The 27,492-nt window shown below is 38.3% G+C and overlaps 1 protein-coding gene across 4 annotated transcripts in view; it reads left to right on the top strand.

The window, feature by feature from the left end:
- MACC1 (MET transcriptional regulator MACC1) overlaps positions 1 to 27,492 on the top strand; it is a 96,651-nt gene that overhangs the window by 51,522 nt on the left and 17,637 nt on the right. For all 4 annotated transcript variants that reach the window (XM_072650868.1, XM_072650865.1, XM_072650866.1 and 1 more), the window contains one exon: positions 1,018 to 1,206. In XM_072650868.1, coding sequence (XP_072506969.1) covers positions 1,018 to 1,206 — 189 coding nt within the window. The remainder of the gene's footprint in view (positions 1 to 1,017; positions 1,207 to 27,492) is intronic.

Genomic DNA, 27,492 nt, shown 5'->3' with positions numbered 1-27,492 from the left:
AACTCTTCCTCCTCGGCTCCACTTCCTAGCTTCTTTCTAGTCCTAGCTAAAATCCCACCTTCTGCATGAAGCCTTTCTCAGTCCTCCTTAATTTTAGTTCCTTCCCTCTGAGATTATCTCAAATGTATCCTCTATGTAACTTGTTTGTGAATAGTTGTTTGCATCTTATCTCTTCCATTAGACTGGGACCTCTTGAGAGCACAGCCTGGCATTCTTTGTATCCCCAGCACTTAGCACAGGGCCAGGCACATAGTAGGCACTGAGTAAATGCTAGCCAATTAACTAGCTGACAGTCTCGATTAAATGAAGAGATTAAGAGCCTGACTGCATGTGGTGGACAAGAGAGGAGACCAAGTGGAGGTACCAGTTATACATGGTCTTCTCTGGGAGTTGAGCCACAAGAAAGAGGAGAACAATATCTTATGTGATTCTGACAATAATGGTTGAGGTATGAGATCAGTTATTACTACTGCTACTTTACTGATGAAGAAATTGAAACACAAGGGTGCTTCAAATTCAAGTCCAAGGCTACACTGCCAGGTAGTATTGGAGGCAAGATTGTAGCCCGGGATTCTTCTGATTGCAGACTCAAAATTCTTCTTGTCTTGTAGTTTCTGATCCAGCCATCCCTCTTACTTTATCCTGCTCAGAGAAGAGACGTGACTTAATCCAAGTCATCAGTTAGGAGGAAAGCCAAGATTCAATCTCAACTCCCTCCCTGTACTCTCAACACGGCCTTTTCTATCTTATCATCCTGATATATTTCTATATGTATATAGAATGTATATACACACACACACATATATGTATAAGTTTGCTTAGAGCACAGTATTTATTGATTGCTCACCTTTTTTCATGGGAAAAAATAACAAAATGAGACTCAGCCACAGTAACATTCAGTAAAAAGCAAGGAGCAGTTCCTTGAAGGTGTGGGGGGTATTTTCCCTTTATAAGATCAGGCAGTGATGACTCGTTTTTAATGATGACAGTGTTCTCACCATGTAACTTTTGCTACAGGCGCTGCTGAAGATAGACTGCCACAGATTGGTGGTGCATCTTATCCGGGAGACCGCAATTCTGACTTCAGCTGTCAAACTAGGGAAAGGCTGGAGGGAGCTGGCAGAAAAGTTAGTGAGACTCACAAAGCAACAAATTGAGGCGTATGAGATCCCTCACCGAGGAAGAGCTGGAGAAGTTGCCATGGAGGTAAAAAAAAAAAAACTACTTGAATTTTTTAAGGTTTGAGATTTCGCTTGGAAAGTGATACCCAAAGTTCCCAAAGTCTGAAGATGTGAAGGCCTGACCTTAAGCACAGGATGAGTAGATGGTGACCCCACAAATATTTTATCCACTCCTGTCATGTCTAAAATGCCCATGTCACTTACTCCTCTGAATAAAAGTATTGAAAGACATTCTTCCAAATGTGAGAGCCATCTGGAAGGAGTGATGAATTATTCACTCTTGGCATCTTGAAAAGAGAATGAGAGACACACACACAGAGATAGACAAAGAGAGACACAGAGACACATACAGAGAAATGTTTGATTGGTGCCTTTCCCCTCATTATTACTGCTTACCCTGGGGAGAACGACACTTACCTCCCTGTATCAGCATGGGGATTGTATGTGATAATACTTGTTAATCAATTAGTATAATGCCTGCCACATAGTAGGTACTCGATAAGTTCTTGTTTCATTCCTCCTTCCAAGTGAAACTCCCCTGTCTAACAAAAAGATCAGTAAATGGGCAGGTAGGTATATACTGAATGGATAGAACATTGGAACCAGAATCAGGAAAATCTAAGTTTAAATTCTTTCTTACCCGTTAGGTATGCGACCCTTGACGAGTCACTTAACGATGTTTTTGTCTCAATTTACTCATCTGTAAAAATACGGGTTATAATATCACCTATCTCTCAACACTGTTGTGAGGGTTAAATGAGATGATATTTATAAAGTGCTAGATGATATTATTATTAACTAAACAAAACAAAACAATCCATTGATCACACCTGACAATACATACCTCATTCTGAATCAATGGGCATCTGATTCTCTGTCAGGAAGAAGAAATTATGTTTTATCATCAGTCATGTGAAGTCAAGGTTAATCATTACAATGACCAGCATTTTACTATGTTTTAGTGTTGTTTTTCTATATTTCAATGTGACCACTGGGTAAATTATTATGACCCTGACCACTCCAATGTGCATTAGTTCCTACAGGTCTTTCCAGTTTTCTCTGAATTATGTACATTGCTCTTTCTTTAAAGAGAGGCTAGAGGGAAAACCCTGGCTTTGATATGAGAGGACCTGGCTCCATTTTCCATCCCTGACCCTTCTACCTTTGTTACATTAGGCAAATCTCTTGAACTGTATAGGTCTCAGTTTCCTCCTCATAAAATGAAGGAGTTGGATCAGATAAATCTCAGGTCTTATCCAACTCTATGTCTATTTCTGTACATTCAGCGTGTCTTAAGGAGTGCTATTATTCCATTTCTTGTCTCTATCAGTGGTTTGACCTTGGCCAATAACTTAAACTTCCCTATGCCTCAGTTTCCTCATGAGTAAAATGAGAGGGTTGGAACAGATGGCAACTGAGGTTATCTCCAGCTCTAAATATAGATTCCCATGATCTTTTATTTTCATAATCTTAAAGTTATTTAATACCTCCTTTGTTTTTACTTGTTTGCCATTGTTTACTTTTATTACAACAAAAATGTTGCTTCAAATTATTCTCTGTATCTATGCATGTATCTCTCTCTCTCTCTCTCATCTTTACTCTGCTTTTAATCTGTGTTGCCAATAGTGCCACCATTGAGTGAAAATGATATGACCTACCAAATGCCATGTGACTTTTTTTATTAATTTATTTATATGTTTTCAACATTCATTTCCACCAAATTTTGAGATCCAAATTCTCTCTCCATTTCTCCCTTCCCCCCACCCCAAAATGTTGAGCATTCTAATTACCCCTATCACCAATCTGCCCTCCCTTCTAACATCCTTCCCTTCCCTTATCCCCATCTTCTCTTTTATCCTGTAGGGCAAAATAAATTTCTATACCCCATTACCTGTATTTCTCATTTTCTAGTTGTATACAAGAACAATACTCAATAGTTGTTCCTAAAACTTTGAGTTCCAACTTCTCTTCCTCCCTACCTCCCCACCTATCCCCATTGGAAAGGCAAGCAATTCAATATAGGCCATATCTGTGTAGTTTTGCAAATGACTTCCATAATAGTCGTGTTGTGTAAGACTAACTATATTTCCCTCCATCTTATCCTGCCCCCCATTTCTTCTATTCTCTCTTTTGACCTTGTCCGTCCCCAAGACTGTTGACTTCTAATTGCTCCCTTCTCCCATTGCCTTTCCTTCCATCATTCCCCCCACCCTACTTATCCCTTTCTCTCCCACTTTCCTGTATTGTAAGATAGGTTTTCATACCAAAATGAGTGTGCATTTTATTCCTTCCTTGAATCAAATATGATGAGATTAAGCTTCATGTTTTCTCTCTCACCTTCCCCCTTTTACCCTCCACTGAAAAGTCTTTTACTTGCCTCTTTTATGAGAGAAAATTTGCCCCATTCCATTTCTCTCTTTCTCCTCCCAATATATCCCTCTCTCACCCTTTAATTTCATTTTTTTAGATATAATCCCATCCTATTCAACTCACCCTGTGCTCTCTTGCTTTCTCTCTCTCTCTCTGTGTGTGTGTGTGTGCGCGCACATCTTTGTGTAATTTCACCAACTACCCAGATACTGAAAAAAAGTTTCAAGAGTTACAAATATTGTCTTTCCATGTAGAAATGTAAAAGTTCAGCTTTAGTAAGTCCCTTGTGATTTCTCTTTCCTGTTTACATTTTCATGCTTCTCTTCATTCTTGTGTTTGAAAGTCAAATTTTCTTTTCAGCTCTGGACTTTTCATCAAGAATGCTTGAAAGTCCTCTATTTCATTGAATGACCATTTTTTTACCCTGAAGTATTATACTCAATTTTGCTGGGTAGATGATTCTTGGTTTTAGTCCTGGTTCCTTTCACTTCTGGAATATCATATTCCATGCCCTTCAATCTCTTAATGTAGAAGTTTCTAGATCTTGTGTTATCCTGATTGCATTTCCACAATACTCAAATTGTTTCTTTCTAGCTGCTTGAAATATTTTCTCCTTGACTAGGGAACTCTGGAATTTGAGTACAATGTTCCTAGGAGTTTCTTTTTTTGGATCTCTTTCAGGAGGTGATCGGTGGATTCTTTCAATATTTATTTTGCCCCCTGGTTCTAGAATATCAAGGCAGTTTTCCTTGATAATTTCATGAAAGATGATGTCTAGGCTCTTTGTTTGATCATGGCTTTCAGGTACTCCCATAATTTTTAAATTGTCTCTCCTGGATCTATTTTCCAGGTCATTTGTTTTTACAATGATGTATTTCACATTATCTTCCATTTTTTCATTCTTTTGGTTTTGTTTTGTGATTCCTTGGTTTCTCATAAAGTCATTAGCCTCCAACTGTTCCATTCTAATTTTTAAAGAACTATTTTCTTCAGTGGGCTTTTGAACCTCCTTTTCCATTTGGTTAATTCTGCTTTCTAAAGCATTCTTCTCCTCATTGGCTTTTTGAGCATCTTTTTTCAATTGAGTTACCCTATTTTTAAAGGTGTTATTTTCTTCAGCATTTTTTTGGGGGTCTCCTTTAGCAAGTTGTTGGCCTGCTTTTCATGATTTTCTTGCATCTCTCTCATTTCTCTTCCCAATTTTTCCTCCACCTCTCTAACTTGATTTTCAAAATCCTTTTTGAGCTCTTCCATGGCCTGAGACCATTGAATATTTATTTTGATGTTTGGGATACAGAAGCCTTGACTTTTATGTCTTTCCCTGATAGTAAGCATTGTTCTTCCTCATCAGAAAGGATAGGAGAAGATATCTGTTCACCAAGAAAGTAGCCTTCTATAGTCTTATTTTTCCCCCTTTTCTGGCATTTTTCCAACCAGTTACTTGACTTTTGGGTCCTTTGTCAAGAATAGGGTATACTCTGGGGGTCTGTAAGATCTCAGTTCCTCCAAGGTGGTAAAATCAAGTGTGTACACTGGTCTGGGAGCATGTAGAAATTTTTGTTTCCAGAATCTGAGTAACAGAGTTTCCTCTTCACAACCACCGCGCTTCCAGTTCCATGAAGCTAGCACTGGGGCCTGAGGTTCAGATAAGCTGCAGGGACGGGGCTACCATTCAGTGTGAGATAAAGATCAGCTGCTTGTTAGCCCTCAGGAGTATTAGATGGGGGCAGGGCCAGCAGTTCAGTGACCCCAGGGGTTTTATGATTCAACAATGGATGCAGGCTGCTGTAGAGGCTTTGCTGGAAGCTGCTGTTGCCTGAGGCCAGAGCTATGGGAAGGCCCTTCCTCCTCACCAGCTGAAAAAGCCCTGTCACTGACCTTTGGAGCCTGTGGCTTAAGGAATCTGCAAACTGCTGCTACTGAGACTGGGGATTCTGCCCCCGTGGCCTGCTTGTGTCCTCCTCCCAGAGCTGTGCTTTGCAGACCAAGGCTGGGCTTGGCTCTGCTCGTGTCCAGTGTGACAGACGTTTCCCATTGGCCTTCCAAGTCACCCTGGGCTGGAAATCTCCTCCACTCTGCTGTTCTGTGGCTTCTACTGCTCTAGAATTTATTGAGAGTCTTTCTTTACAGGTATTTTATGGGCTGTGGGGATAGAGCTAGTATATGTGCATCTTTTTACTCCACCATCTTGGCTCCTGACTTTTCTAATATAGCTCCAACTTATCATCCAGAATTCACAACTCTCCAAACAGTACATCCATGTGCCTCTTCAGCATTTGCCATTTTTATTTTTGGCATCTTTGCCAAAATGATTATTATGGAGTTAAGCCTCAGAGTTGTCAATGCATATTTCCCTCATGGTGAGTAATTTGGATCATCCTTTCCCATGGCTGTTGATAGTTTACATTTTGCCATTTGAAAACTGCAAGTTTTTTTCTCTTGATTTTTTTTGTATTGAGAAATAAATGGCTTTTGTTCATTTCTATTCACATCAATTGCTTGTACCTTTTGAGGATAGAAAATCAAAAGGAATGTTTTTTTAAACAGAATGGTGTGTTACCTATAATGTATAATTATCAAACTGAGTCCCAGAGAAAAGTTGAAAATACATCTTTGTCATTTCATCGAACAAGTGGAGGATTGTGAGTTCAGAATATTGTATAGACTGTCTGAATCACAGGAATCCATAAACAGATACAGAAATAATAATGACTGGTCAAACAGCTCATCATCCTTTCCATCTGCCCCCACGTCTTTGAAAGTAACTGAACATGAGGTTGCCATTAGGTCAACGTGTTGATGTCCATTTCCTAGATGTGTCTTCATGGATTAAATGTTCTGTTTTTAAATGGTCAATTTAGCATCTCTCGACAACAACAACAAAAACAAAAACAATATTCAAATCATGAGAAGATATTTTTTGGGAAAAAGAATTTGTAAAACGAAAACTTTCATTAATTGTTGTTATTCATTTTTCAGTCATATATGACTATTTGTAGCCCCATTTGGGCGTTTCTTGCAAGCATACTGGAGTGGTTTGCCAATTCTTTCTTTAGCTCATTTTACTGGTGAGGGAACTGAGGCAAACAGAGTCACACAACTAGTAAGTGCCCGAGGTCAGATTTGAACTCAGGAAGATGAGTCTTCCTAACTCTAAGTCCAGCACTCTGTCTACTGTAGCATCTAGCTGTCCATTCATTTTTTAAAATGAATTTTTTTGTTTTCAGTTTTCAACAATCACTTCCACAAATTTTAAATTTTCTCCCCTTTCTTTCCCCCTCCCTCCTCAAGAGGGCATGCAATCTTATATGGATTCTACATATACATAGTTATTAATCACATTTTCACATTAGTCATGTTGCATAGAAGGATTGAAATGAATGGGAGAAACCATGAGAAAAAAATAAAACAAAACATAATAAAATGGAAAATAGTCTGCTTCATTCTGTGTTCTGACTCTATAGTTCTTTCTATGAATGTGGATGGCATTTTTGCATGAGGAATCCTTTGGAAATGTTTTAGGTTCTTACATTGCTGTGAAGGGCTAAGTCTTTCAGAAATAGTCCTCACACACTGTGGCTGCTACTGTGTATATATAATGTTCTCCTGGTTCTGTTCATTTCATTCAACATCAGTTCAAATAAGTCTTTCCAGGTTTTTCTGAAGTCTGCCTGTTCATCTTTTCTTTATAGCACAATAGCATTTCAGTACATTCATATACCACAATTTGTTTAACCATTCCCCAATTGATGGATATCCCCTCAATTTCTAGTTCTTGTCCACCACAAAGAGAGCTGCTATAAATATTTTTGTACATGTGGGACCTTTTCCAATTTTTTTATGATCTTTTTGTGACATGGTCCTAGAAGTGATATTGCTGGGTAAAAAGGTCTGCACATTATTATAGCCCTTTGGGCATAGTTCCAAATTGCTTTCCAGAATGGATGGATCAGCTCATAACTCCACCTAAATGAATTAGTATTCCAACTCTCCCACATCTTCTCCAACATTTATCTTCCTGTTTTGTCATGTTAGCTAATCTGGTAGGTGTGATGTGGTACCTCAGAGTTGTTTTGATTTGCATCTCTCTAATCAGTAGTGATTTGGATTAATCTAAATTTAGATTTTTTTTATATCACTATATATAGCTTTAATTTCTTCCTCTGAAAACTGCCTATTTATATTCTTTGACCACTTATCAATTGGGGAATGACTTGTATTCTTCTAAATTTGACTCAGTTCTCTATATATTTTAAAAATGAGGCCTTTAGCACTGACATTAGTTGTAAAAATTCTTTCCTGCTTTTCTGCTTCTCTCCTAATCTTGGTTGCATTGGCTTTGTTTGTGCAAAATCTTTTCAATTTAATGTAATCACAGTTATCTATTTTGCATTCTATAATGTTCTCTATCTCTTGTTTGGTCATAAGTTTCTCCATTCTCCATAAATCTGACAAACTATTCCTTGTTCCCCTAATTTATTTATAGTATCAACCTTTATATGCAAACTGTGTACTCATTTGGACTTTATTCTAGTATATGGTGTCAGGCATTGGTCTATGCCCAGTTTCTGCCACACTATTTTCCAGTTTTCACAGCAGTTTTTTTCAAACAGTGAGGTCTTATCCGAGCAGCTGAGGTCCTTGAGTTTATCAAACAGTAGACTGCTGTAATCATTGACTACTCTGTCTTGTATACTTCACATATTCCACTGCTCTACTCCTCTATTTCTTAGCCAGTACCAAGTGGTTTTGATGATTGCTGCTTTATAATACAATTTGAGATCTGGTATGACTAGGCCACCTTCCCCAGCATTTCTTTTCATTAATTTCCTTCATATTCTAGACCTTTTGTTCTTCCAGGTGAATTTTGGTGTTTTTTTTTTTTCTCTAGCTGCCCATTCTTTAATTGCAATAATTAAATAGTGAATTCTTGAATACTCATCTGTGGACCCTTGATCTCATGCATGTAGGTGTTCCCTCTGGCAGGGCGGACCACAATGCCTCTTTCCATGTGCATCTCGTATGACTTCTTTCCATTCCCTTCCATAAATCCTCCAAAAAACAGCCACCCAACATACTAAAAGTCTTATTGTAAATCTCTCGACACTACATTGGTGTCAGTTTAGCCTAGGGGCTTCCCTTTGTTAATCTCAACATGAACCTGACTTTTTTTTCTTTTCTGGTCATATGTTTTGAATTTCCTTATGTACAAAAATGCTTATGGCCCCCAAATCCTATGACTGTTCAGTGTGCTGTGTCTGGGCTCCATCTAACTTGATTTTTTTTGATGCTCATTATTACTCTGATGATTATTGGCTACTAAGGAAGCAGCTTCTGTGTCCCATGATAAACACCTATTTTCTGTAATTATCTAAGAGATCTTTTCCTCAACCCTGAGTATAAGCAAAGAGTTGTTTGCTCATTTTTATCCTTATACACAACAGAAGAGATGCAGTATGACTTAGTAAATGGAAAAGTTCTAGGTCTGGAGTGAGAATATAAGTTAAAATCTTGCCTCTGACATTGAAGAGTTGTAAGACCCACGTGACCTCATTGAGCCACAGGAAATACCTAGTGCTTAACTACTAGGTAATATATGGGCTGTGATTGACTTTGGTAAAGGGAATTCCCATGCTTGATATTGTCCATGCTAATGACATTGTGGTTGCTTCTCATATACAAGTATACCAAATGAAAACCGTAAACATCTCCACTCAGGGAGAAAGAAGATGGTGAAGGTCACCATCACTACATATTTTAATGTACTTTTAGGTTAATGTGGGACCATAGTATTTGAGATTGGTACAGAATGAAATGTAAGGTAGCCAAGTTCTTCTTTTGAATGTGTGAGTCTAAGGTCCCCAGCTCCCAAATATCCTTTCGACACTTTCCGCTTCTCTTGTATTTCTGAGTCCCAGGTCTTGTGATGAGGGTGATAAGACTGCACGTCATGATCACAATGAACTGAAAGTTCTGATCATTGTACCCATGGAATACATGAAATTACAACAGACCTATCCTTTAAATTGCAAGAGCATTCTTGATGGCTATGTTGACAAAAGGCTGAACTGATAACCTCACTCATGCCAACACTCACTCTTTAGAAGATAATATGAATAGTGAGCAACAGCCAATTTTTATTCCCATACTTCTAGTAATGCAGTGCCCTGCACCTCCCACACCCCCACCTTGCCCTAAGTTATTCATGTTTCTCCCTTCCCCTTACTTCCACACCCAATCACTTTCCATATTCTGCCGATTTTAGCTCTGCAATATCCTTCGAATCCATTCCTTCTCTCTGCTTGGACAAATATCAATCAAGTAGAGGCCTTTGTTAATTCTCACCTAGTCTATTGAAATTACTTTCTAATTAGTAGTTAATTCCACCCTTTAATTTCTCCCATATGTCATTCACTACTGAAAAAGAAATCTTCCCAAGGCACAAATCTGTCCATGTCATTCACCTACTCAAAAACCTTCATGGCTCCCTATTACCTGTGGGATAAAATAGAAAGTCCCCAGTCTGACATTTAAAACTTAGTCTAATCTACCTTTTCAACCTTGTTACATGTTACCCTTCTTCATGCCTATAGCATCCCAGCCAATTTAGATGATCCTGAACTTGCCTTTGCTGAACTACAGACAGCTTTTACAAGTCATCCTCCACTGCTAGAATCTCTCCCTCATCATCCTTTACCTTCTGAATCTTTCTTTTCCTCTGAGACTCAAACCATGTACCACTTCCTCTGGGAGACCTCCTTTGATCCTCTCCTCACACTTCTCTATCCCAGCTGCAACTGTCTGTTTCCTTCCTCCTCAACCTTTCCTAAATCACTTAGAATTTGGGCCCTCATCATGCCTACTTTGGATTGTTCCATTCATTATTAAATGTTTTATCCCTGCTTTGCAAATTAGGAAATGAAAACCTAGACATCAACTTACTCATTGACACTAGCCAGTAAAGTCTGGAGCTGGGGGAGACCCTGCACTTTCTCTCTTCTCATCAAGGTCATATCCAAGGGGAACTTGGTCACTTTCAATGTAGGGGGCAATGGTTCACATCATTTTTTTGTCACATTTCTGGCTGTCCTGAAGCCTGTTGGCAGCTGGGTCAGCCCACTGTCTGTCAGCACAAAGAAACCCTGGAGGACTCTGGTTCTACCTATTTTTTCACCATCCCCTCTGCTGAGTCAACACCAGAAGGAGGCCCCAGGCTAAGGCTCTTCTCCTGCTTTGGAAGAGCTGACACAGCAACAGACACTGCAAATCTTCCAGCTGCTCCCTTGCTACCTGGTAAAGAACCAAGAGAAGAGGCAACTTCCCTCAGAGACCCCATTTTCTCTTAGATGGCTAGTGCAACTCTGGACATCCCCCTGACCATGGCTGCTATTTCCCTCTTTTCTTGCCCTTCCATCTTCTTTCTCTCTCTTCTCTGTCTACCACACTCCCCCAATGCTGGCAGACAGACAGGCGGCTAAGCCACATGGTTATAGTTGGGGACAGGGGGAAAGAAATGGGAAGTTCCTTTTCCCCACCTCAATTCTTATCCCCGAATTAACATTTATTTTAATGCCTATGTATCTGAAGTCCATTATAGTGTCACATATATTAGTTGGTAAATATATTACTGACTCCCTGTTGGCTCAGTAGAAAGAGTGCCAGGCCTGGAGTCATGAAGACCTGCTTTTAAATCTAGCTTTGGATGCTAACTCTGTGATTCTGGGCAAGTCACTTAATCACTCTGCCCCAAATTCCTCATCTGCAAAATGGATATAAAAATTCAAATAAGATGATAACTGTGAGAATCAAATGAGATAATTAGAAAGTGCTAAACACAATGTCTGGCACATAGTAAGTATTATGCCATGTTATTAATATTATTATCATAACTGAGTGCCTGTTACAAAATTTGTTGACTGATGTCGATCCTTTCTGTTTCTTGAATAACTTTACATGTGTCAGGTGTTTGCAGAAGCACAGATAAAATCTCCAACAAAGTTTGCCTCATTATGGGGTTTATTGGTCGTGTATGTGTATACATTCATTAAATGGACATATTCAACCCTAAAAGAGTAACCAAAACAGTCATCAAGCCTTCACTAAGTGCCTGCTCTCTGCTAAGCCCCAAGTGAAGGATAATTGTACCCTGGTTCATTGCCATCCTGGGTTTTTGCTTTGGCCTGGCTAAGGACAAGAAAGCTGCATGTGAAGGCAGCACTCAGGACCTTAGCTCTAGCACCTGCTTGTGCTGTCTCTGTGGGCTCTTGGTGAAAGAGGCTTATCTAAGCAGCATTAATCAGTGTTTCTTTGAAAAGTTTCTAAGTTTTCACTTTCTATTGAAACCCAAGCTGAATTTTATAGGATATTACTCAAGTTTTTCTGATGACATTGGAGTTCTTGTGCCTAAGAAAAATGGCAGATTTGGAGCATGACTCTGAGCTAAATATGGCTCTCAGATGACTTTCTTTGAACAATTGTACTTGTGCTATAGGAAACTATAATTGTTGTCATGTTTCTATGGAAGTTACTGAAAAAGACCCTGGAGTATTCCAAAAGATCTTTGAAATTAAAACAAAAATCTGACATTCCCACTAAAATGAATACTTTACTGTATACATATGTGTATGTATATATGTGCATATATACATATATAAACACACGTATAAGTATATGTATATGTCTACATAGACATATATACACACATATACATTCATACATATATATCTACCTGACACCCAGTTCTCACCTTTGTCTCCAAGAAACTGCAGCGCACATAGTGACCATACCATGGTAAACCATTTTGGCAGGTGAGCTAAACCAGGTTGAAGGTAACTGATGCTCCTGAAACCCATCAGTGAATTAGTGGGGTGTCCTTTCTCAAGCATGTGAAGACTTTCCCCAGTGAAATGAGTGGATGTGAAAAATTTGTCCCTATGGTCCAAGAAGGTGACAGAAGCAGGTGCTGTGGAGAACTTAGAGCTTGGTTGCATATAGAAGACACCAAGGTCACTTACTATATCCTGAGCCATTGATATCTTGATTTTTATCTTTCTACTGAGCTCCAATGACTTTGAAAAGAGAGTAAGGCCAAAGATTTCACACATACATACCTCACTTAAATCCAGTTTATGTGTGAGTCAGAAGACATCAGTTATACCATTTTTACCAACATCAAAGCCCTGTGGCAACAGGCAAGTGATGATGCAGCAGGTACAGATACGTTGGGAGCCATAGTCACAGCCCTGAACATGGGTGGGTTGGTGAAAGGATTGGCTTCTCACTGGACTGAACCAATAGTGGAATTTGGCAGCACCTTGTGTGTCTGAACAATCCTTTATAAAGAGTGCACTGCTCATCTCTTGCTGTAAGGAAAGGACTAGAAAAGGTACCATAAAATTTTCTCCTTCACCTAAGCCTGTTCCTGTGGCAGGCTGGAATCCTACTCTGTGATTAAAACATAAATAAATGTACAAAAACTTGTTTGAAGATGATTCCACCTATCATTGGTACATAGAATGGACATACACTTATGGACAACAAGAAATCCAGTACATCTGAAAGATGAACAGCTGTTGTTGCAATAGAACTCAGCAGGTATAGCATCCAAATAGCAATCCTAAGTGAAACAAGACTGGCAAATGAAGACCAGCTCACCAAAGTCAGAACTGGATACACATTTTCTGGGTTGACCATAATGAAGGAGAGAACTGTGAAGCTGGGGTAGGTTTTGCAATCAAAACTAATCTAGTCAACAACCTTTGTATGCTTACCAAAAGGAATGAATAGCAGACTCAAGACAATGAGATTGGCCCTTGCAGGGAAGCCCCACACCACCACCATTAGTGCTTATGCTCACATCACGATAAACCCTGATGAAATTAAGAAAAAATGCATGAAGACATGGAGACCCTTATCATCAATGTGCCAAAAGAGAACATGCTTATAATTCTGGGTGACTTTAATTCAAGAATAGGCTCAGACTATTAGAAATGCCTGGGAGTCCTAGGAAGGAATGAAGTAAAAACCAGCAACAGTCACTAACTACTGAAGACTTGTGCATCTCATGACTTTCTCACTACCAACACTGTCTCCCATTTACCTAAGTGCTATAAAACTTCATGGATGCACCCTTGCAAGAGAAGAGATAGATAAGAGGTGAGAGTGATGAAGGTCATGTATGGTACAATGTGCTGGACTGATCATATCCTCTGTAAGCTAAACATTCACATTCAACAAAAGTTGTGGCCCCAAGGTAAGATGACTAGAAGATTTAACGTCAACAAATTAGAATACTTTTCCAAGAGAAAACATGCAGTTGGTAGCAGTGGAACAGAAAAGGAGTGGGCTCCTTTTAGAGATTTGGTGTACGACACTTTTTACTTATGTGGGCCAGAACGCTGATAAACATCAAGATTGTTTTGATGAAAATCATGGGGATATTCAGAGGCTGCTAAATGAAAAAAAAAATGAGAATTCCATAGAATTTACCAAGGACAGTTTGTTCCTTCTAAGAAGGCAGACAGGGATAGGGAACCTGTGGCCTATAGGCCACATGTGGTACTCTAGGCCTTGAAGTTTGGTCTTTTGACTAAATCCAAACTTTACAGAACAAATCACCTTAATAAAAAGATTTATTCTGTAAAACTTGGATTTAGTCAAAAGGTTGTACCCAAGGACTTATAAGTTCACATGTGGCTCCAAGGGCAGAGGTTCCTTACTCCTGGCTTAACTCCATCAAAACTAAAATGCAAGTAAGGCTTAGAAAGATACAGGTGTCTTGGCTCAGTAAGAAGGCAGATGAAATTTTATTTTACACTGATAGTAACAATCCAAAACACTTTTATGATGTTCTGGAGGCTATTGATAGTCCAAATTACCAATGGTGCCCTTTGGCTGCTCAGTGCTGGTGGAGCCATATTGATTAATGTGGACATAATTAAAGGACATAATCCTGGAGGGATGAGATGACCACTTCCATAGTGTTCTCTACAGACCATCATCAACCAATCTTGAAACCATGGACTATATACCTCAAGTTCAAGTCAATCCCTCTCTAGCCAAATTTTCAACTGAAGATGAGGTATTAGATGCCATTAGGCTCCTCTCATGTAGCAGAGTGCCTAGTGATGATTCTAATCTAGCTGAGATTTACAAGGCAGGGGGCTCACCACTCATACAAAAGTTGGCTGAAATCTTCCCAGTTACATGGCAGGAGGAAGTTATCCCCTTGGAGTTCAATGATGCTTCGACTGTACATCTCCATAAAAGAAAAGAAAATTGGTTGTCCTGAGACAATGATAGGAAGATCTCTTAGTCATTATCAGCAAGATTCTTGCTGGAGTCCTTCTTAATAGACTGATTCTTCACGTGAAAGATGGTAATCTGTCGGAGAGCCAGTGTGGCTTTAGAAGGACCAACGAATGGCCAATATAGTGTCTGCTGCCTGATGACTCCAGGAGAAATGCCAGGAACAGAACAGAGGTCTGTACTGAACATTCATCAGTCTGATGAAAGCCTTTGATACTGTCAGTCAAGAGGGCTTGTGGAAGATTATGGCAGCATTTTATCCCCCAGAGCAGTTCATTAGTATTGTACATTAATTTCATGATGGCATACTTGCATGATTCTGAATGATGGATGTTGCTCTCTTGCTTTCCTAGTCACAGTGGGGTGAAGCAGCCTGTGTGTTGCTCCCATATCCAATATCCCATAGGGATATTGTTGGATATCTTCAACAAGGACAGAAATGGCATCAAGGTCAGCTACTGCATTGATGGTAAATTCTTTAACTTGAAAAGGCTCCAAAGCAGCACTGACATGGAAAGGGAGCTGGCTGGCATGGCTTTTTTGTTTTCAGATGATTGTTCACTCAATGCAACCTCTGAAGCTGAGATGCAACAAAGTGTGTGGATTGATTCTCTGCTGCTTGTGCTAATTTTGGCCTAACAATTACCACCAAGAAAATAGTGGTTTTCCATTAATCAGTGCCACATCATCCATAAGTGGCGACACTGGTTACAGCAAATGGAGAAATTTTGAATATTGTGGATAAGTTCACTTACTTTGGCAATATGCTTTACAGGGATGTACACACAGTAGATGAGGTTAATGCATGCATTGGCAAAGCTAGCAACTTGGTGTTTGGGAGGTTCCAAAGGGAACTATGGGAAAGAAAAGGCATCAGGTTGCCTAGCAAACTAAAGGTTTACAGAGCCATTGTGCTGACCTCAGGGTTGTATGTCTGTGAAACCTGGGCAGTCTACAGTGACATGCCAGGAAACTGAATTGTTTCCATTTGAATTGTCAGGAAGATTCTGAAGGATGCAAAATAAGGTACCAGACACTGAGATCCTTTCTCCAGCTGAACTACCAAGCATTCAAACTCTACTGCAGAGAGTGTAATCACGAGGGGCTGGCCACATTGTTTGGATGCCAAATGTACATTTAGTTAAGATTGTTTTATGGAAAAGTCACACAAGACAATTGCTCACACAGACATCAGAAGAAGCAAAGCAGATCTTCAGTAGCTCCAAAGATCTCAAAAGAGATGCACAAATGTAGAGAAATCTCCTTTCCAAGTATTCATATGGACTATTTTTGCCCAACCTGTGGTAAAGCCTGGTGAGCTTATACTGGTCCCCTCAGCCGCAGTAAGACCTACTGTGCCTTGACCCCATCATGGTGATGTCGTTTTGGTCCTCTTGGAATACAGGATGACAACCAGCCCCCATTCATATGTGCATGTGTGTATGATATTGTATGTGTATATATGCATGTGCACACAAGTATTATGCACAACATATAAGTACACGCACATGCATGTACACAACATGACAGATAAATAAGTAGTATACAGAACATGTAACAGACACGTGTATTTAGACATCTACACCAATATTTGTTTGTATGCACACATCGACATACGTGTTCACATGCACACATGATAAATACGTTTTGCAATTTGTCCTCAGGGAACACAGACTAGGAAGCAAGGCTGTGGGTCATGTAGAATTTGCCTGGGCCTCAGGACCACCTGTGTTCCAGGGCTCCCTCTGAGTGGCCACGGCCAGGTTTGGAGCTGGAGGACACCTCAGAGGTCAGCTATTCAACTTTTCACTTTTGAAATGGGGAAACTGAGGCCTCAGGCATCTACTTGACTTGCCCAAATCGCACAAGCAATAAGTGTCAGAGGTGGGACTTGAACCCTTGTTCTCTGACTCTAGACCCTTTTCTCTTCCCAAATTCTCTGGGGGACCTTGATAGTGTTTGGCCTAGGAAAGTTACAGACCAGAACACAGGGCCTTGTATGGAGCTCAGGCCTGAGGCCTTAATGGGAAGGAAGGGCTTCTTCCTCTTCTCAGTTCCAAGATTTTAGACTCATCATGAATTTGATCCCCACACCTGCTGAAAGCACACTGTTCTTCCTGGGACAATTTGACTGATGCTCTGGACAGTTCATTGGGTTTTTGGCTACTTGGGAGCAGGCCCCTTACTTCTTGCCCCAACTCCCACCAACCTCCAGAAGAATCTTGAATGAATTTTCTTGTTTCTGTTAGTCATTTCCTTTGACTTTTTGAGCAGTGATTCCCCTTGCAACCACCACCCCCAACACATATCCCCATGGAAATCTAGTACAGGGAACAAAATCTTTTAATAACTCAAGTCACTTGTTAGCACAGAGATATCAGTAAGATCACAAACTGAATGAAAGGGACAGATGTTTCACAGAGAGCAGCTGCCTAGTCCTGAAGAGATACAGGGAGTGGGGGGGTGAGAGAGAGAGGGAGAGACAGAGATCCTTTTTTTTTTTTTTGCAATTAGTTTCCTCCTTTCCACAGCTTCTGTTAGAATCTCATCTACTCTGTTCCCCAAAGGCTCTGCTCTCATTTTCCTTCTGGTACAAACACACTGGGGAAGGAAGCTCAAAGAATTTCTCCATTTCCAATTACCTTTTAACTGCTCCCATAAGTCCACATCTCAATTTACAGATACAAATATTTTTTGCCTCTTGCACTTTCTTTGCAGATCAAGGGTCTGAGATTTATTGATTTTCTCTAAGTTCTGTAGGGGACAGTCCCTCAGTGTCCATAGTCAGATAAAAGTGAATGTTACTAGGCAAAAATGGTGTTTTTCTCTTAATTTCAAAGTCTTCTGATATTTGAAGGAGTCTTGTGTTGCCTGGACTTCTGACATCCATCCTAGAAAGGATTAGCTGGGCAACACACAACCTATATCAAGTTATGTAGGATAATTCAACAAGGAAGGAATCTTTTTGCTGAGAGACTATATTATATGATGGAAAGATCACTGGATTTACATCAGGAGACTTGGGTACAGACTCTAGCTCTTCCAGTTGTTCTACAGTAGGTAAAGAATTTATCCTTTTTGTGCCTCATGTTCCACATCCATAGAATGGGGAAGGGGAGAGTGAAGGTAGAATACAGTGGCCAACATTTATATAGTGCTGTAAGATTGCAAAGCACCACTAAGTATGTGTGCACACATATGTGTGTGTATGTTTATGCATATGTGTATATATATATACACACATGTATAAAATAAACACATGCATATGAAATTCTAAAAAACCTGAGATTTTTTTTTTTATTTATCCCATTTTGCAGATGATAATATGGGGAGTTAGAAAGCTTAAGGGATTTTTTTTTCAAGATCATATAGATAATATAAGGGTCTGAGTCAGGATTTGAGCTCAGGTCTTTCTGACTCCAAATCCGGGACTCTTTCCCATTTACATGGTTATCTCTGTAATAATATCTGTCAGGTCTAACTCCCTGGGGAAAATTTAATTCGACCAACATTTATTAAGTACATAAGTGATGAAAGCTCCTCATGAGTAGTGATTATTCTGTTCTTTATGCTTGTGTCCCCAGTGTCTAGTCCACTGGCTGACATATCACAGGCACTTAAGCAGTGCTTATTGAGTAATTAATTCTATCTTGTTCTGAGTTGTTATAAGTGAATAGTTACTCTAGGATATGAGCTTCCTCCATCCAGTTTCCTTTCATTACGATTTCTGGTCCCCCAGCTTGAACATCATCACTGATATACCCTGAGCTTAGCTGCAGGATTCTATGACCCTGAATCACCCCCTACCAATTCTCATAGGACAGGCAAAGCCCTAGAGCAGCTGCTCTTCTGAGGACACTGGGCCATCTGAGGTGCTGGACAAGACCTACAGAAAGGAGAGTTCTTTCTTACTGAATGAAGTCTTTTAGTTAGTCTAGCATTTTATGAAAACTGCTCTCAAGCTCCCAGAAGTCTAGTGTTTCTAGATCAGAATGATTAGAATGCCTATTTCCCAAATTTTTCAGAAGAACTTAGACTTCGCAGTCATAGAACTGTAATTTTGCTTGTGTAAATTCTTCATCCACTCACTAACGCAGATCCAAGATCTCTGTGAGTCACTGAAATATATTGAGAATTACTATGGCCGAAACCTCCTGACTCTTGGTCAACTAAGTAATTATTATCCTCAAATATTACTAGACTGGTCCTCAGAAACACACCTACAAGCCATGAACAGGTCTTTGCTGATTGGTCAGCACCAGATTTTTAAATTGCAATTAAAAACAAGTTAAGAATAACTAAATTTTTTTTAAAGGATTTCTTCTCCTTTTCAGACCAACTTCTTCTGTGAACTTTTAGACCATGGGACCCTATCTCTCCTTTATCTGAACACTTTGAAATCTATTGATCTCAAATTTAAGATGTGTTTCCTATTATACCCAGACTTCCTCTCTCAATCACAAATTCTAGGATGAAATACCTAGCCCTACCACCATTTTCCAAACTATCATTTCCATGAAAATAAACATTTCTTCTTTCTTGTGGAAAATAGGTCCCATTATGTGTTCTTTTCAATTGATTCCTCTACTTTTTTAAAGATGAAATGGTTGTTGAGGGAAATCAAGAATATATTAATCAAGAAACTCTGAGAAGAGTCAGAGAGCTCACAACTTTGTCCAGTTGTGCACACATTTAGTCATTAGGATGCCTATTCAAAGGAATGATTAAGCCTGTCATATATATATATATATATATATATATATATATATATACATATATATATATATATGTATATATATATATATATATATGTGTGTGTGTGTGTGTGTCAATTAATATATATTAAATATGTAATTCTTCTATGCAACATGACTAATGTGAAAATGTGGTTAATCAATGGTTAAATTATCTATTTTGCACATTATAATACTTTCTATCTCTTCTTTAGTCAAAAATTCTTCCCTTATCCATACAACAACTGAAACCTCAAAACTCTATAAACCTGCCAATGACCTATATGCTATAATATAGGGTTATGATATCAAACTCACATAGAAACAGACTCCTGTGAGCCACATAATGATTTAGAAAACATAAATTAACATCATATATGTTGTACTGTAATTTTAGTAATTTTGTTAAACCTTTCCCAAATGCATTTTCATTTGGTTCAGACCTCACTCACTCAGGGAGGCATATAGCCTACAGACCATGAGTTTGATACCTCTCATTTAGTGAAAGGGTCCCTACCCTGGAAAAACAGGACACCTGAGTTCAAATCCTGGCTCTGGCATTGATGATCCCTAGAACTGATATTACTTAGTGTCAGTTTTTATCATCTGTAATATAGGATAGTTCTATCTGCACTACAGTCTTAATGAAGCAGCAGCCACAGAAACAGTAGCAGTAGTAGTAGTAGCAGGAACAGCAGCAGGAGAAGTGGCATGTCCAGAGGGAGACAGCTAGAATGATATGGAGCCTGGAGACCATGGCACATAATAACCAATAGGAGTAACTGGAGATCTTAAAGGAAGACATGGAGGGGAGAGGTGTTACGGTGGGGGGAGGGTGTGTATTGGGAACAAACCTCTTTGTCAACTATAAATTGCTATGCAAATGTAAGCTCTTACTATAATAATAAAATGTCTTTGTCATCTTAACATTATAACTAAGGAAACAAAAGAAATAAGACTTTATTCATTGTGTTTATTGTGTGAGAATTTAGGTAGATTGATCTCTGAATATATCAAAATGTAATTATTTAAAATGAATTAAAACCAACTACATTTTCTCCTCTATTGTTATTTTTTTTAAATCAAAGCCAGGAGTATGGTGTTTAAACTTAAATCTCCTGTATTCACTTTGTTCTTCATTATCTGGTACATTATCTAATGATTCTGTACTGAGCTGAGACAAAAAATTCTAAACTGAGAAATCTTTAGCATCTCTTTTGTTGTATCTTGCCTTGATCTTAATTACATGCAGGTAGTTACTGGATGGTCTAATTCTGCTTTTGCACCATATTGATTACTCTTAAATGACCCCTAAAATTCAAGTGATAGAGGCAACATAGTCCTTGCCAAATGTAGAGATTTTAGACAATCATTCAACTTACCATACTTCATATAGCACTGCCACTAAATTTTTAAGTGGAAAGGACTAAATTATTTGATAAATAATTCCAGCTCTATGTACGTCATATTCAAGTGGAATCTGCATGGAAGGAGTTGTGGTAACTGATGCCAGAGAGCTGCTTATGTATTTATTTAGTTTTTATTTTCTTTGACTTGGGAAGACCAGAACAAAAAGAGCTAATAGGAAATTGAAAGCCATGATGTGTAGGAAGATAAGAGAACACTGAACTTTCCTTCCTGAGTTCAAGATATTAGGTCAGGATGATGTGTGATGTGGAATACTAAAAATACCAGCAGGTATGATGACCGAGCTATTGTCTATGATCTTTGAAAAATTTCAGAGACCTGGGCAGATGCTACAAGAGTAGAGAAAAACAAATGTACTACTAAAAATAGGAAAAAGGATGGAGTCTACCAAGTATAATATAGTGAGCTTGACTGTGATTCCTGACAACATATTTGCTTATTATTAAAGGGATAGGTAATAAGTATCTAGAAATGCAAGCAGAGATAAAATGGCACATTGGGGCTTAGAAAATGTGAGTCATGATTGGAATGCAGAATGAAGAAGATATTTTCTCTTGTGTTAGGTTTTGTTTTTTCTCATGGTTTCTCCCATTCATTTTAATTCTTCTGTGCACCATGACTAATATGAAAATGTGGTTAATCAATGCTTAAATTGTCCATTTTGCACTTCATAATGCTTTCTGTCTCTCCTTTAGTCAAAAATTCTTCCCTTCTCCATAAATCTGATAAATACACTATTCCTTGCTCCATTAATTTGTTTATAGTATCAATCTTTATACCTAGATCACGTACCCATTTGGATTTTATTCTCATGTACGGTGCCAGGCATTGGTCTATGCCTACTTTCTGCCACACCTTTATCCAGTTTTCCCAGCAATTTTTTTCAAATATTGAGTTCTTATCCCAGAAGCTGGGGTCCTTGGGTTTATCAAACAGTAGATTGCTATATTCATTTGTGTCTTGAGTACCTAACCTATTCCACTGGTCTTAACTTCTGTTTCTTAGCCAATACCAAGTGGTTTTGATAATTGCTGCTTTATAATACAATATGAGATCTCGTAGGACTAGGCCACCTTCCCTAGCATTTCTTTTCATTAGTTCCCTTGCTATTCTGGACCTTTTGTTCTTCCAGATGAATCTTGATATTTTTTCCAGCTCTAGAAAATAATTATCAGATAGTTTAATTGGTATGGCACTAAATGAGTAAATTAATTTAGGTATGGTTGTCAATTTTATTATATTAGCTCAGTCTACCCACGAGCAACTGATGTTTTTCCATTTACTTAGATTTGACTTTATTTGTAGGAAAAGTGTCTTGTAATTGTGATCATATGGTACCTGGATTTGTTTTGCAAGGTAGATTCTCAAATATTTTATACTGTCTACCCTAGCTTTAAATGAGATTTTTCTTTCTATGTCTTGCTGTTGGGCTTTGTTAGTAATATACAGAAATGCAGAAGATTTGTGTACGTTTATTTTGTAACCTGCAACTTTGCCAAAGTTGTTCATTATTTCATGTAGTTTTTTACTTGGATCTCTGAGATTCTCTAAATATATCATTAAATCATCTGCAAAGAGTGATAACTTAGTTTCTTCCTTGCCTATTCTAATTCTTTCAGTGTCTTTTTCTTCTCTTATTGCTACAGCTAGCATTTCTAATACCACATTGAATAACAGTGGTGTTAATGGACATACTTGTTTCAACCCTCATCTTACTGGAAATGTATCTAGCTTATCTCCATTGCATATAATGCATGCTGAAAGTTTTAGGTTGATACTGCTTATTATTTTATGGAAAGTTCATGTTATTCCTAGGCTCTCCAGTGTTTTTAATGGGAATGAGTGTTGTGTTTTGTCAAAAGGTTTTTCTACATGTATTGCGATTATCATGTAGCTTCTGTTAGGTTTGTTGTTGATATGATCAATAATGTTAATAGTTTTCCTAATATTGAACCAGCCCTGAATTCATGGTATGAATCCTACCTGATCATAATGCAGTATTCTCATGATAAGTTGCTGTGTTCTTTTTACTAAAGTCTTATTTAAAATTTTTGCATCTATTTTTCAACAGAAAAATTGGTCTATAATTTTCTTTTTCTGTTTTGGCTCTCCATGGTTTAGGTGTCAAAGCTATATTTGTATCATAAAAAGAATTTGGGAGGACTCCTTCCCCAATTTTCCCAAATAATCTATATAGTATTGGAATGAACTGTTCTTTGAATGTTTGATAGAATTCACTTGTAAATCCATCCAACCCTGGAGATTTTTTCCTAGGGAGTTCATTGGTGGCTTGTTCAATTTATTTTTCTGAGATGGGGTTGTTTAAGTAATCAACTTCCTCTTGTGTTAATCTGGACAATTTATATTTTTGAAAATAATCATCCATCTCATTTAGATTGTTGACTTTATGGGCATAAAGTTGGGCAAAGTAATTTCTAATTATTGTTTTTATTTCCTCCTCATTGGAGATGAGTTCACCCCTTTCATTTTTGATATTGGTAATTTATTTTTCTCCTTTTTTTTTAATCAACTTGACCAAACGTTTATCAATTTCATTGTTTTTTTCATAAAACCAACTCTTTGTTTTATTTATTAGTTCAATAGTTTTCTTAATTTCAATTTTGTTAATCCCTCCTTTGGTTTTCAGTATTTCTAATTTGGTATTTACTTGGGAATTTTAAATTTGTTCTTTTTCAAGCTTTTTCAGCTGCATGCCCAATTTATTGGTCTCCTCTTTCTCTATTTTATTTGTGTAGGCATTCAAAGATATAAAGCTTCCCCTAAGAACTGCTTTTGCAATATCCCATAAGATTTGGTAGGTTGTCTCATTATTGTCATTGTCTTGAATGAAGTTATTGATTGTTTGTGCGATTTGTTGTTTAACCCACTCCTTCTTTAGGATTAGATTACTTCATTTCCAATTAATTTTTGGTCTTTCTTTCCATGGCCTTTTATTACATATGATTTTTATTGCATTATGATCTGAGAAAGACTCATTGACTATCTCTGCTTTTCTGCACTGGATTGTGAGGTTTTTATGCCCAAGTACATGGTCAATTTTTGTATGTGTGCCATGTGTTGCTGAGAAAAAGGTATATTCCTTTCTATCCTCATTCAGTTTTCTCCAGAGATCTATCATATCTACCTTATCCTTCTTCCCTCCCTTTTAGCTTCCCCTCCCCTTTTTCCCCCTTCCTCTTCTACTGCCTATAGAGCTAACTAGATTTATTAATTTAATTAAGTTTATTGTTCCCTCTTTGAACCAAATCAGATGAGAGTACCTCTCAAAGAATGCTCATCTCCCTCCCCTCTTTCCCTCTACTATAATTTTGTACTTCTTCTTGTGATATAATTTATCATTTTCTGCTTCCTCCTTTTCACATCTCCTGTTACAATCTCTTCACATGCTTGAATCACATTTTTATTGTCATATCATTTACTTTATATCTGTTCCTTCTTTCTATGCATATCCCTTTTATACTTCAAAATAGATGTACAATTCTCAAGATTAACAAGTATCATCGTCCCATATAGGGAGGTAAGCAGTTTGCCCAAATTGAGGAACAAGTTTTTCTTTTCCCCTGTTTAGCTTTTTACTCTTCTCTTGTGACCTGCATTTGAAGATCAAATTTTCTATTGAGTTTTGGCCTTTTTGTCAGGAATGTCTGGAAATCCCTTATTTCATTGAATGTCTATCTCCTTGCCTAAAATGTTATGCTGAACTTTGCTGGGCAATTGATCCTTGGTTGTAGTCCCAGCTCCTTTGCCTTGCAGAATATCATATTCCAATTCCTTCAATCTTTTAATGTAGAAGCTGCAAGGTCCTGTGTGATCCTGGCTGTAGCTCCTTGATATTGGAATGATTTCTTTCTGACTGCCTGTAGTATTTTCTCCTTCAGTTGATAGTTCTGGAATTTAGCAAGAATGTTTCTTGGTGTTTTTAGTCTGGGATCCTTTTTGGGAGGTGAATGGTGGATTCTTTTGATGACTATTTTGCCTCTGGATCTAGCACTTCTGGGCAGTTTTCCTTGATGATTTCTTTTTTTTTTTTCCTTTTTTAAAAATTTCTTTACTTAACTGTTAACATTCATGTTCACAAAATTTTGGGTTCCAAATTTTCTCCTCATTTGTCCCCTCCCCAACCCCAAAACACCGAGCATTCTAATTGCCCCTATCACCAATCTGCCCTCTCTTCTATCATCCCTCCCTTCCCTTGTCCCCATCTTCTCTTTTGTCCTGTGGGGCCAGATAACTTTCTATGCCCCTTTACCTGTATTTCTTATTTCCTAGTGGCAAAAACAGTACTCGACAGTTGCTCCTAAAACTTTGAGTTCCAACTTCTCTTCATCCCTCCCTCCCCACCCATTCCCTTTGGGAAGGCAAACAATTCAATATAGGCCATACCTGTGTAGTTTTGCAAATGACTTCCATAATAGTCGTGTTGTGTAAGACTAACTATATTTCCCTCCATCCTATCCTCCCCCCCCCCATTGCTTTTATTCTCTCTTTTGATCCTGTCCCACCCCATGAGTGTTGACCTCAAAATTGCTCCCTCCTCCCCATACTCTTCCTTCCATTATCGCTCCCCTCCCCACTTATCCCCTTATCCCCCACTTTCCTGTATTGTAAGATAGGTTTTCATACCAAAATGAGTGTGCATTTTATTCTTTCCTTTAGTGGAATGTGATGAGAGTAAAATTCATGTTTTTCTCTCACCTCCCCTCTTTATCCCTCCACTAATAAGTCTTTTGCTTGCCTCTTTTATGAGAGATAATTTGCCCCATTCCACTTCTCCCTTTCTCCTCCCAATATATTTCTCTCTCACTGCTTGATTTCATTTTTTTAAGATATGATCCCATCCTCTTCAATTCACTCTGTGCACTCTGTCTCTATGTGTGTGTGTGTGTGTGTGTGCGTGTGCATGTGTGTGTGTGTAATCCCACCCAGTACCCAGATACTGAATAGTTTCAAGAGTTACAAGTATTGTCTTTCCACGTAGGAATGTAAACAGTTCAACTTTAGTAAGTCCCTTATGACTTCTCTTTGCTGTTTACCTTTTCATGCTTCTCTTCATTCTTGTGTTTTAAAGTCAAATTTTCTTTTCAGCTCTGGTCTTTTCATCAAGAATGTTTGAAAGTCCTCTGTTTCACTGAAAGACCAATTTTTCTCCTGAAGTATTATACTCAGTTTTGTTGGGTAGGTGATTCTTGGTTTTAGTCCTAGTTCCTTTGACTTCTGGAATATCCTATTCCACTCCCTTTGATCCCTTAATATAGAAGCTGCTAGAACTTTTGTTATCCTGATTGTATTTCCACAATACTTGAATTTTTTCTTTCTAGCTGCTTGCAATATTTTCTCCTTGACCTGGGAACTCTGGAATTTGGCCACAATGTTCCTAGGAGTTTCTCTTTTTGGATCTCTTTCAGGCAGTGTTCTGTGGATTCCTTGAATATTTATTTTGCCCTCTGGTTCTAGAATCTCAGGGCAGTTTTCCTTGATAATTTCATGGAAGATGATGTCTAGGCTCTTTTTTGGATCATGGCTTTCAGGTAGTCCTATAATTTTTAAATTGTCTCTCCTGGATCTTCTCTCAGCGCCTCCTGGCCACGGAGGGCTGGGCTCCGCTCCCGGTCTGGTGTGCGAAGGACCTTTTGAGAGAGGTTTGCAGGGCTCTCTGGAACAGGAATCTTCTCTGCTCCGTTGTTCTGTGGCTTCTGCTGCTCCAGAATTTGTTGGGAGTTCTTTTTTACAGATATTTTATGGGCTGTGGGTTCGGAGCTAGTGTACGTGTGTCTTTCTACTCCCTTGATGATTTCTTGAAAGATATTGTCCAGACACCTTTTTATTCAACATAGTTTTCTGGTAGGCCAATAATTCTTAAATTTTCTCTCCTGGATCTATTTTTCAAGTTAGTTGTATTTCCAATTAGATATTTTACATTTTCTTTTACCTTTTCATTTTTTAGATTTTGTTTGACTAATTCTAATTTTCATCAGATTGTTTTCTTCAGTTAACTTTTGTATCTCCTTTTCCATCTGTCCAATTATTCCTTTTAAGGAATTATTTTCTCCATTTAGTTTTTGTACTTCCTTTTCCATTTGTCTAGTTTTCCCAGTTATGTTTTGTGCTTCCTTTTCCATTTGTCCAATTTTCCCAGTTAGGTTTTGTGCTTCTTTTTCCATTTGTTCAGTTTTCCCAGTTAGGTTTTGTGCTTCTTTTTCCATTTGTTCAATTTTCCTTTTTAAGGAGCTGTTCTCTTCAGTGAATTACTTTTTCCTACTTTTAAAATCATTGGCCATCTTTTTCTTCCATTTCCTTCTTCAGTTCTTCCCAGAGTACTCTTTGTGCATGCAAGCAGTTCATAGTTCCTTCTGAAGTTTCAGATGGGAGTACAGTCTCAATACTGACTCTTTGCCATTCGTGTTTTGGTCCTTGTCCCCATAGAAAGTTTCTATAGTCTTATCCTTCCTCCT

The sequence above is a fragment of the Notamacropus eugenii genome, chromosome 3 (assembly GCF_028372415.1).
Source record: "Notamacropus eugenii isolate mMacEug1 chromosome 3, mMacEug1.pri_v2, whole genome shotgun sequence".
NCBI lineage: Eukaryota > Metazoa > Chordata > Mammalia > Diprotodontia > Macropodidae > Notamacropus > Notamacropus eugenii.
The sequence above is the reverse complement of the archived record's forward strand: the minus strand, read 5'-3'. Positions and strand labels throughout refer to the sequence as shown.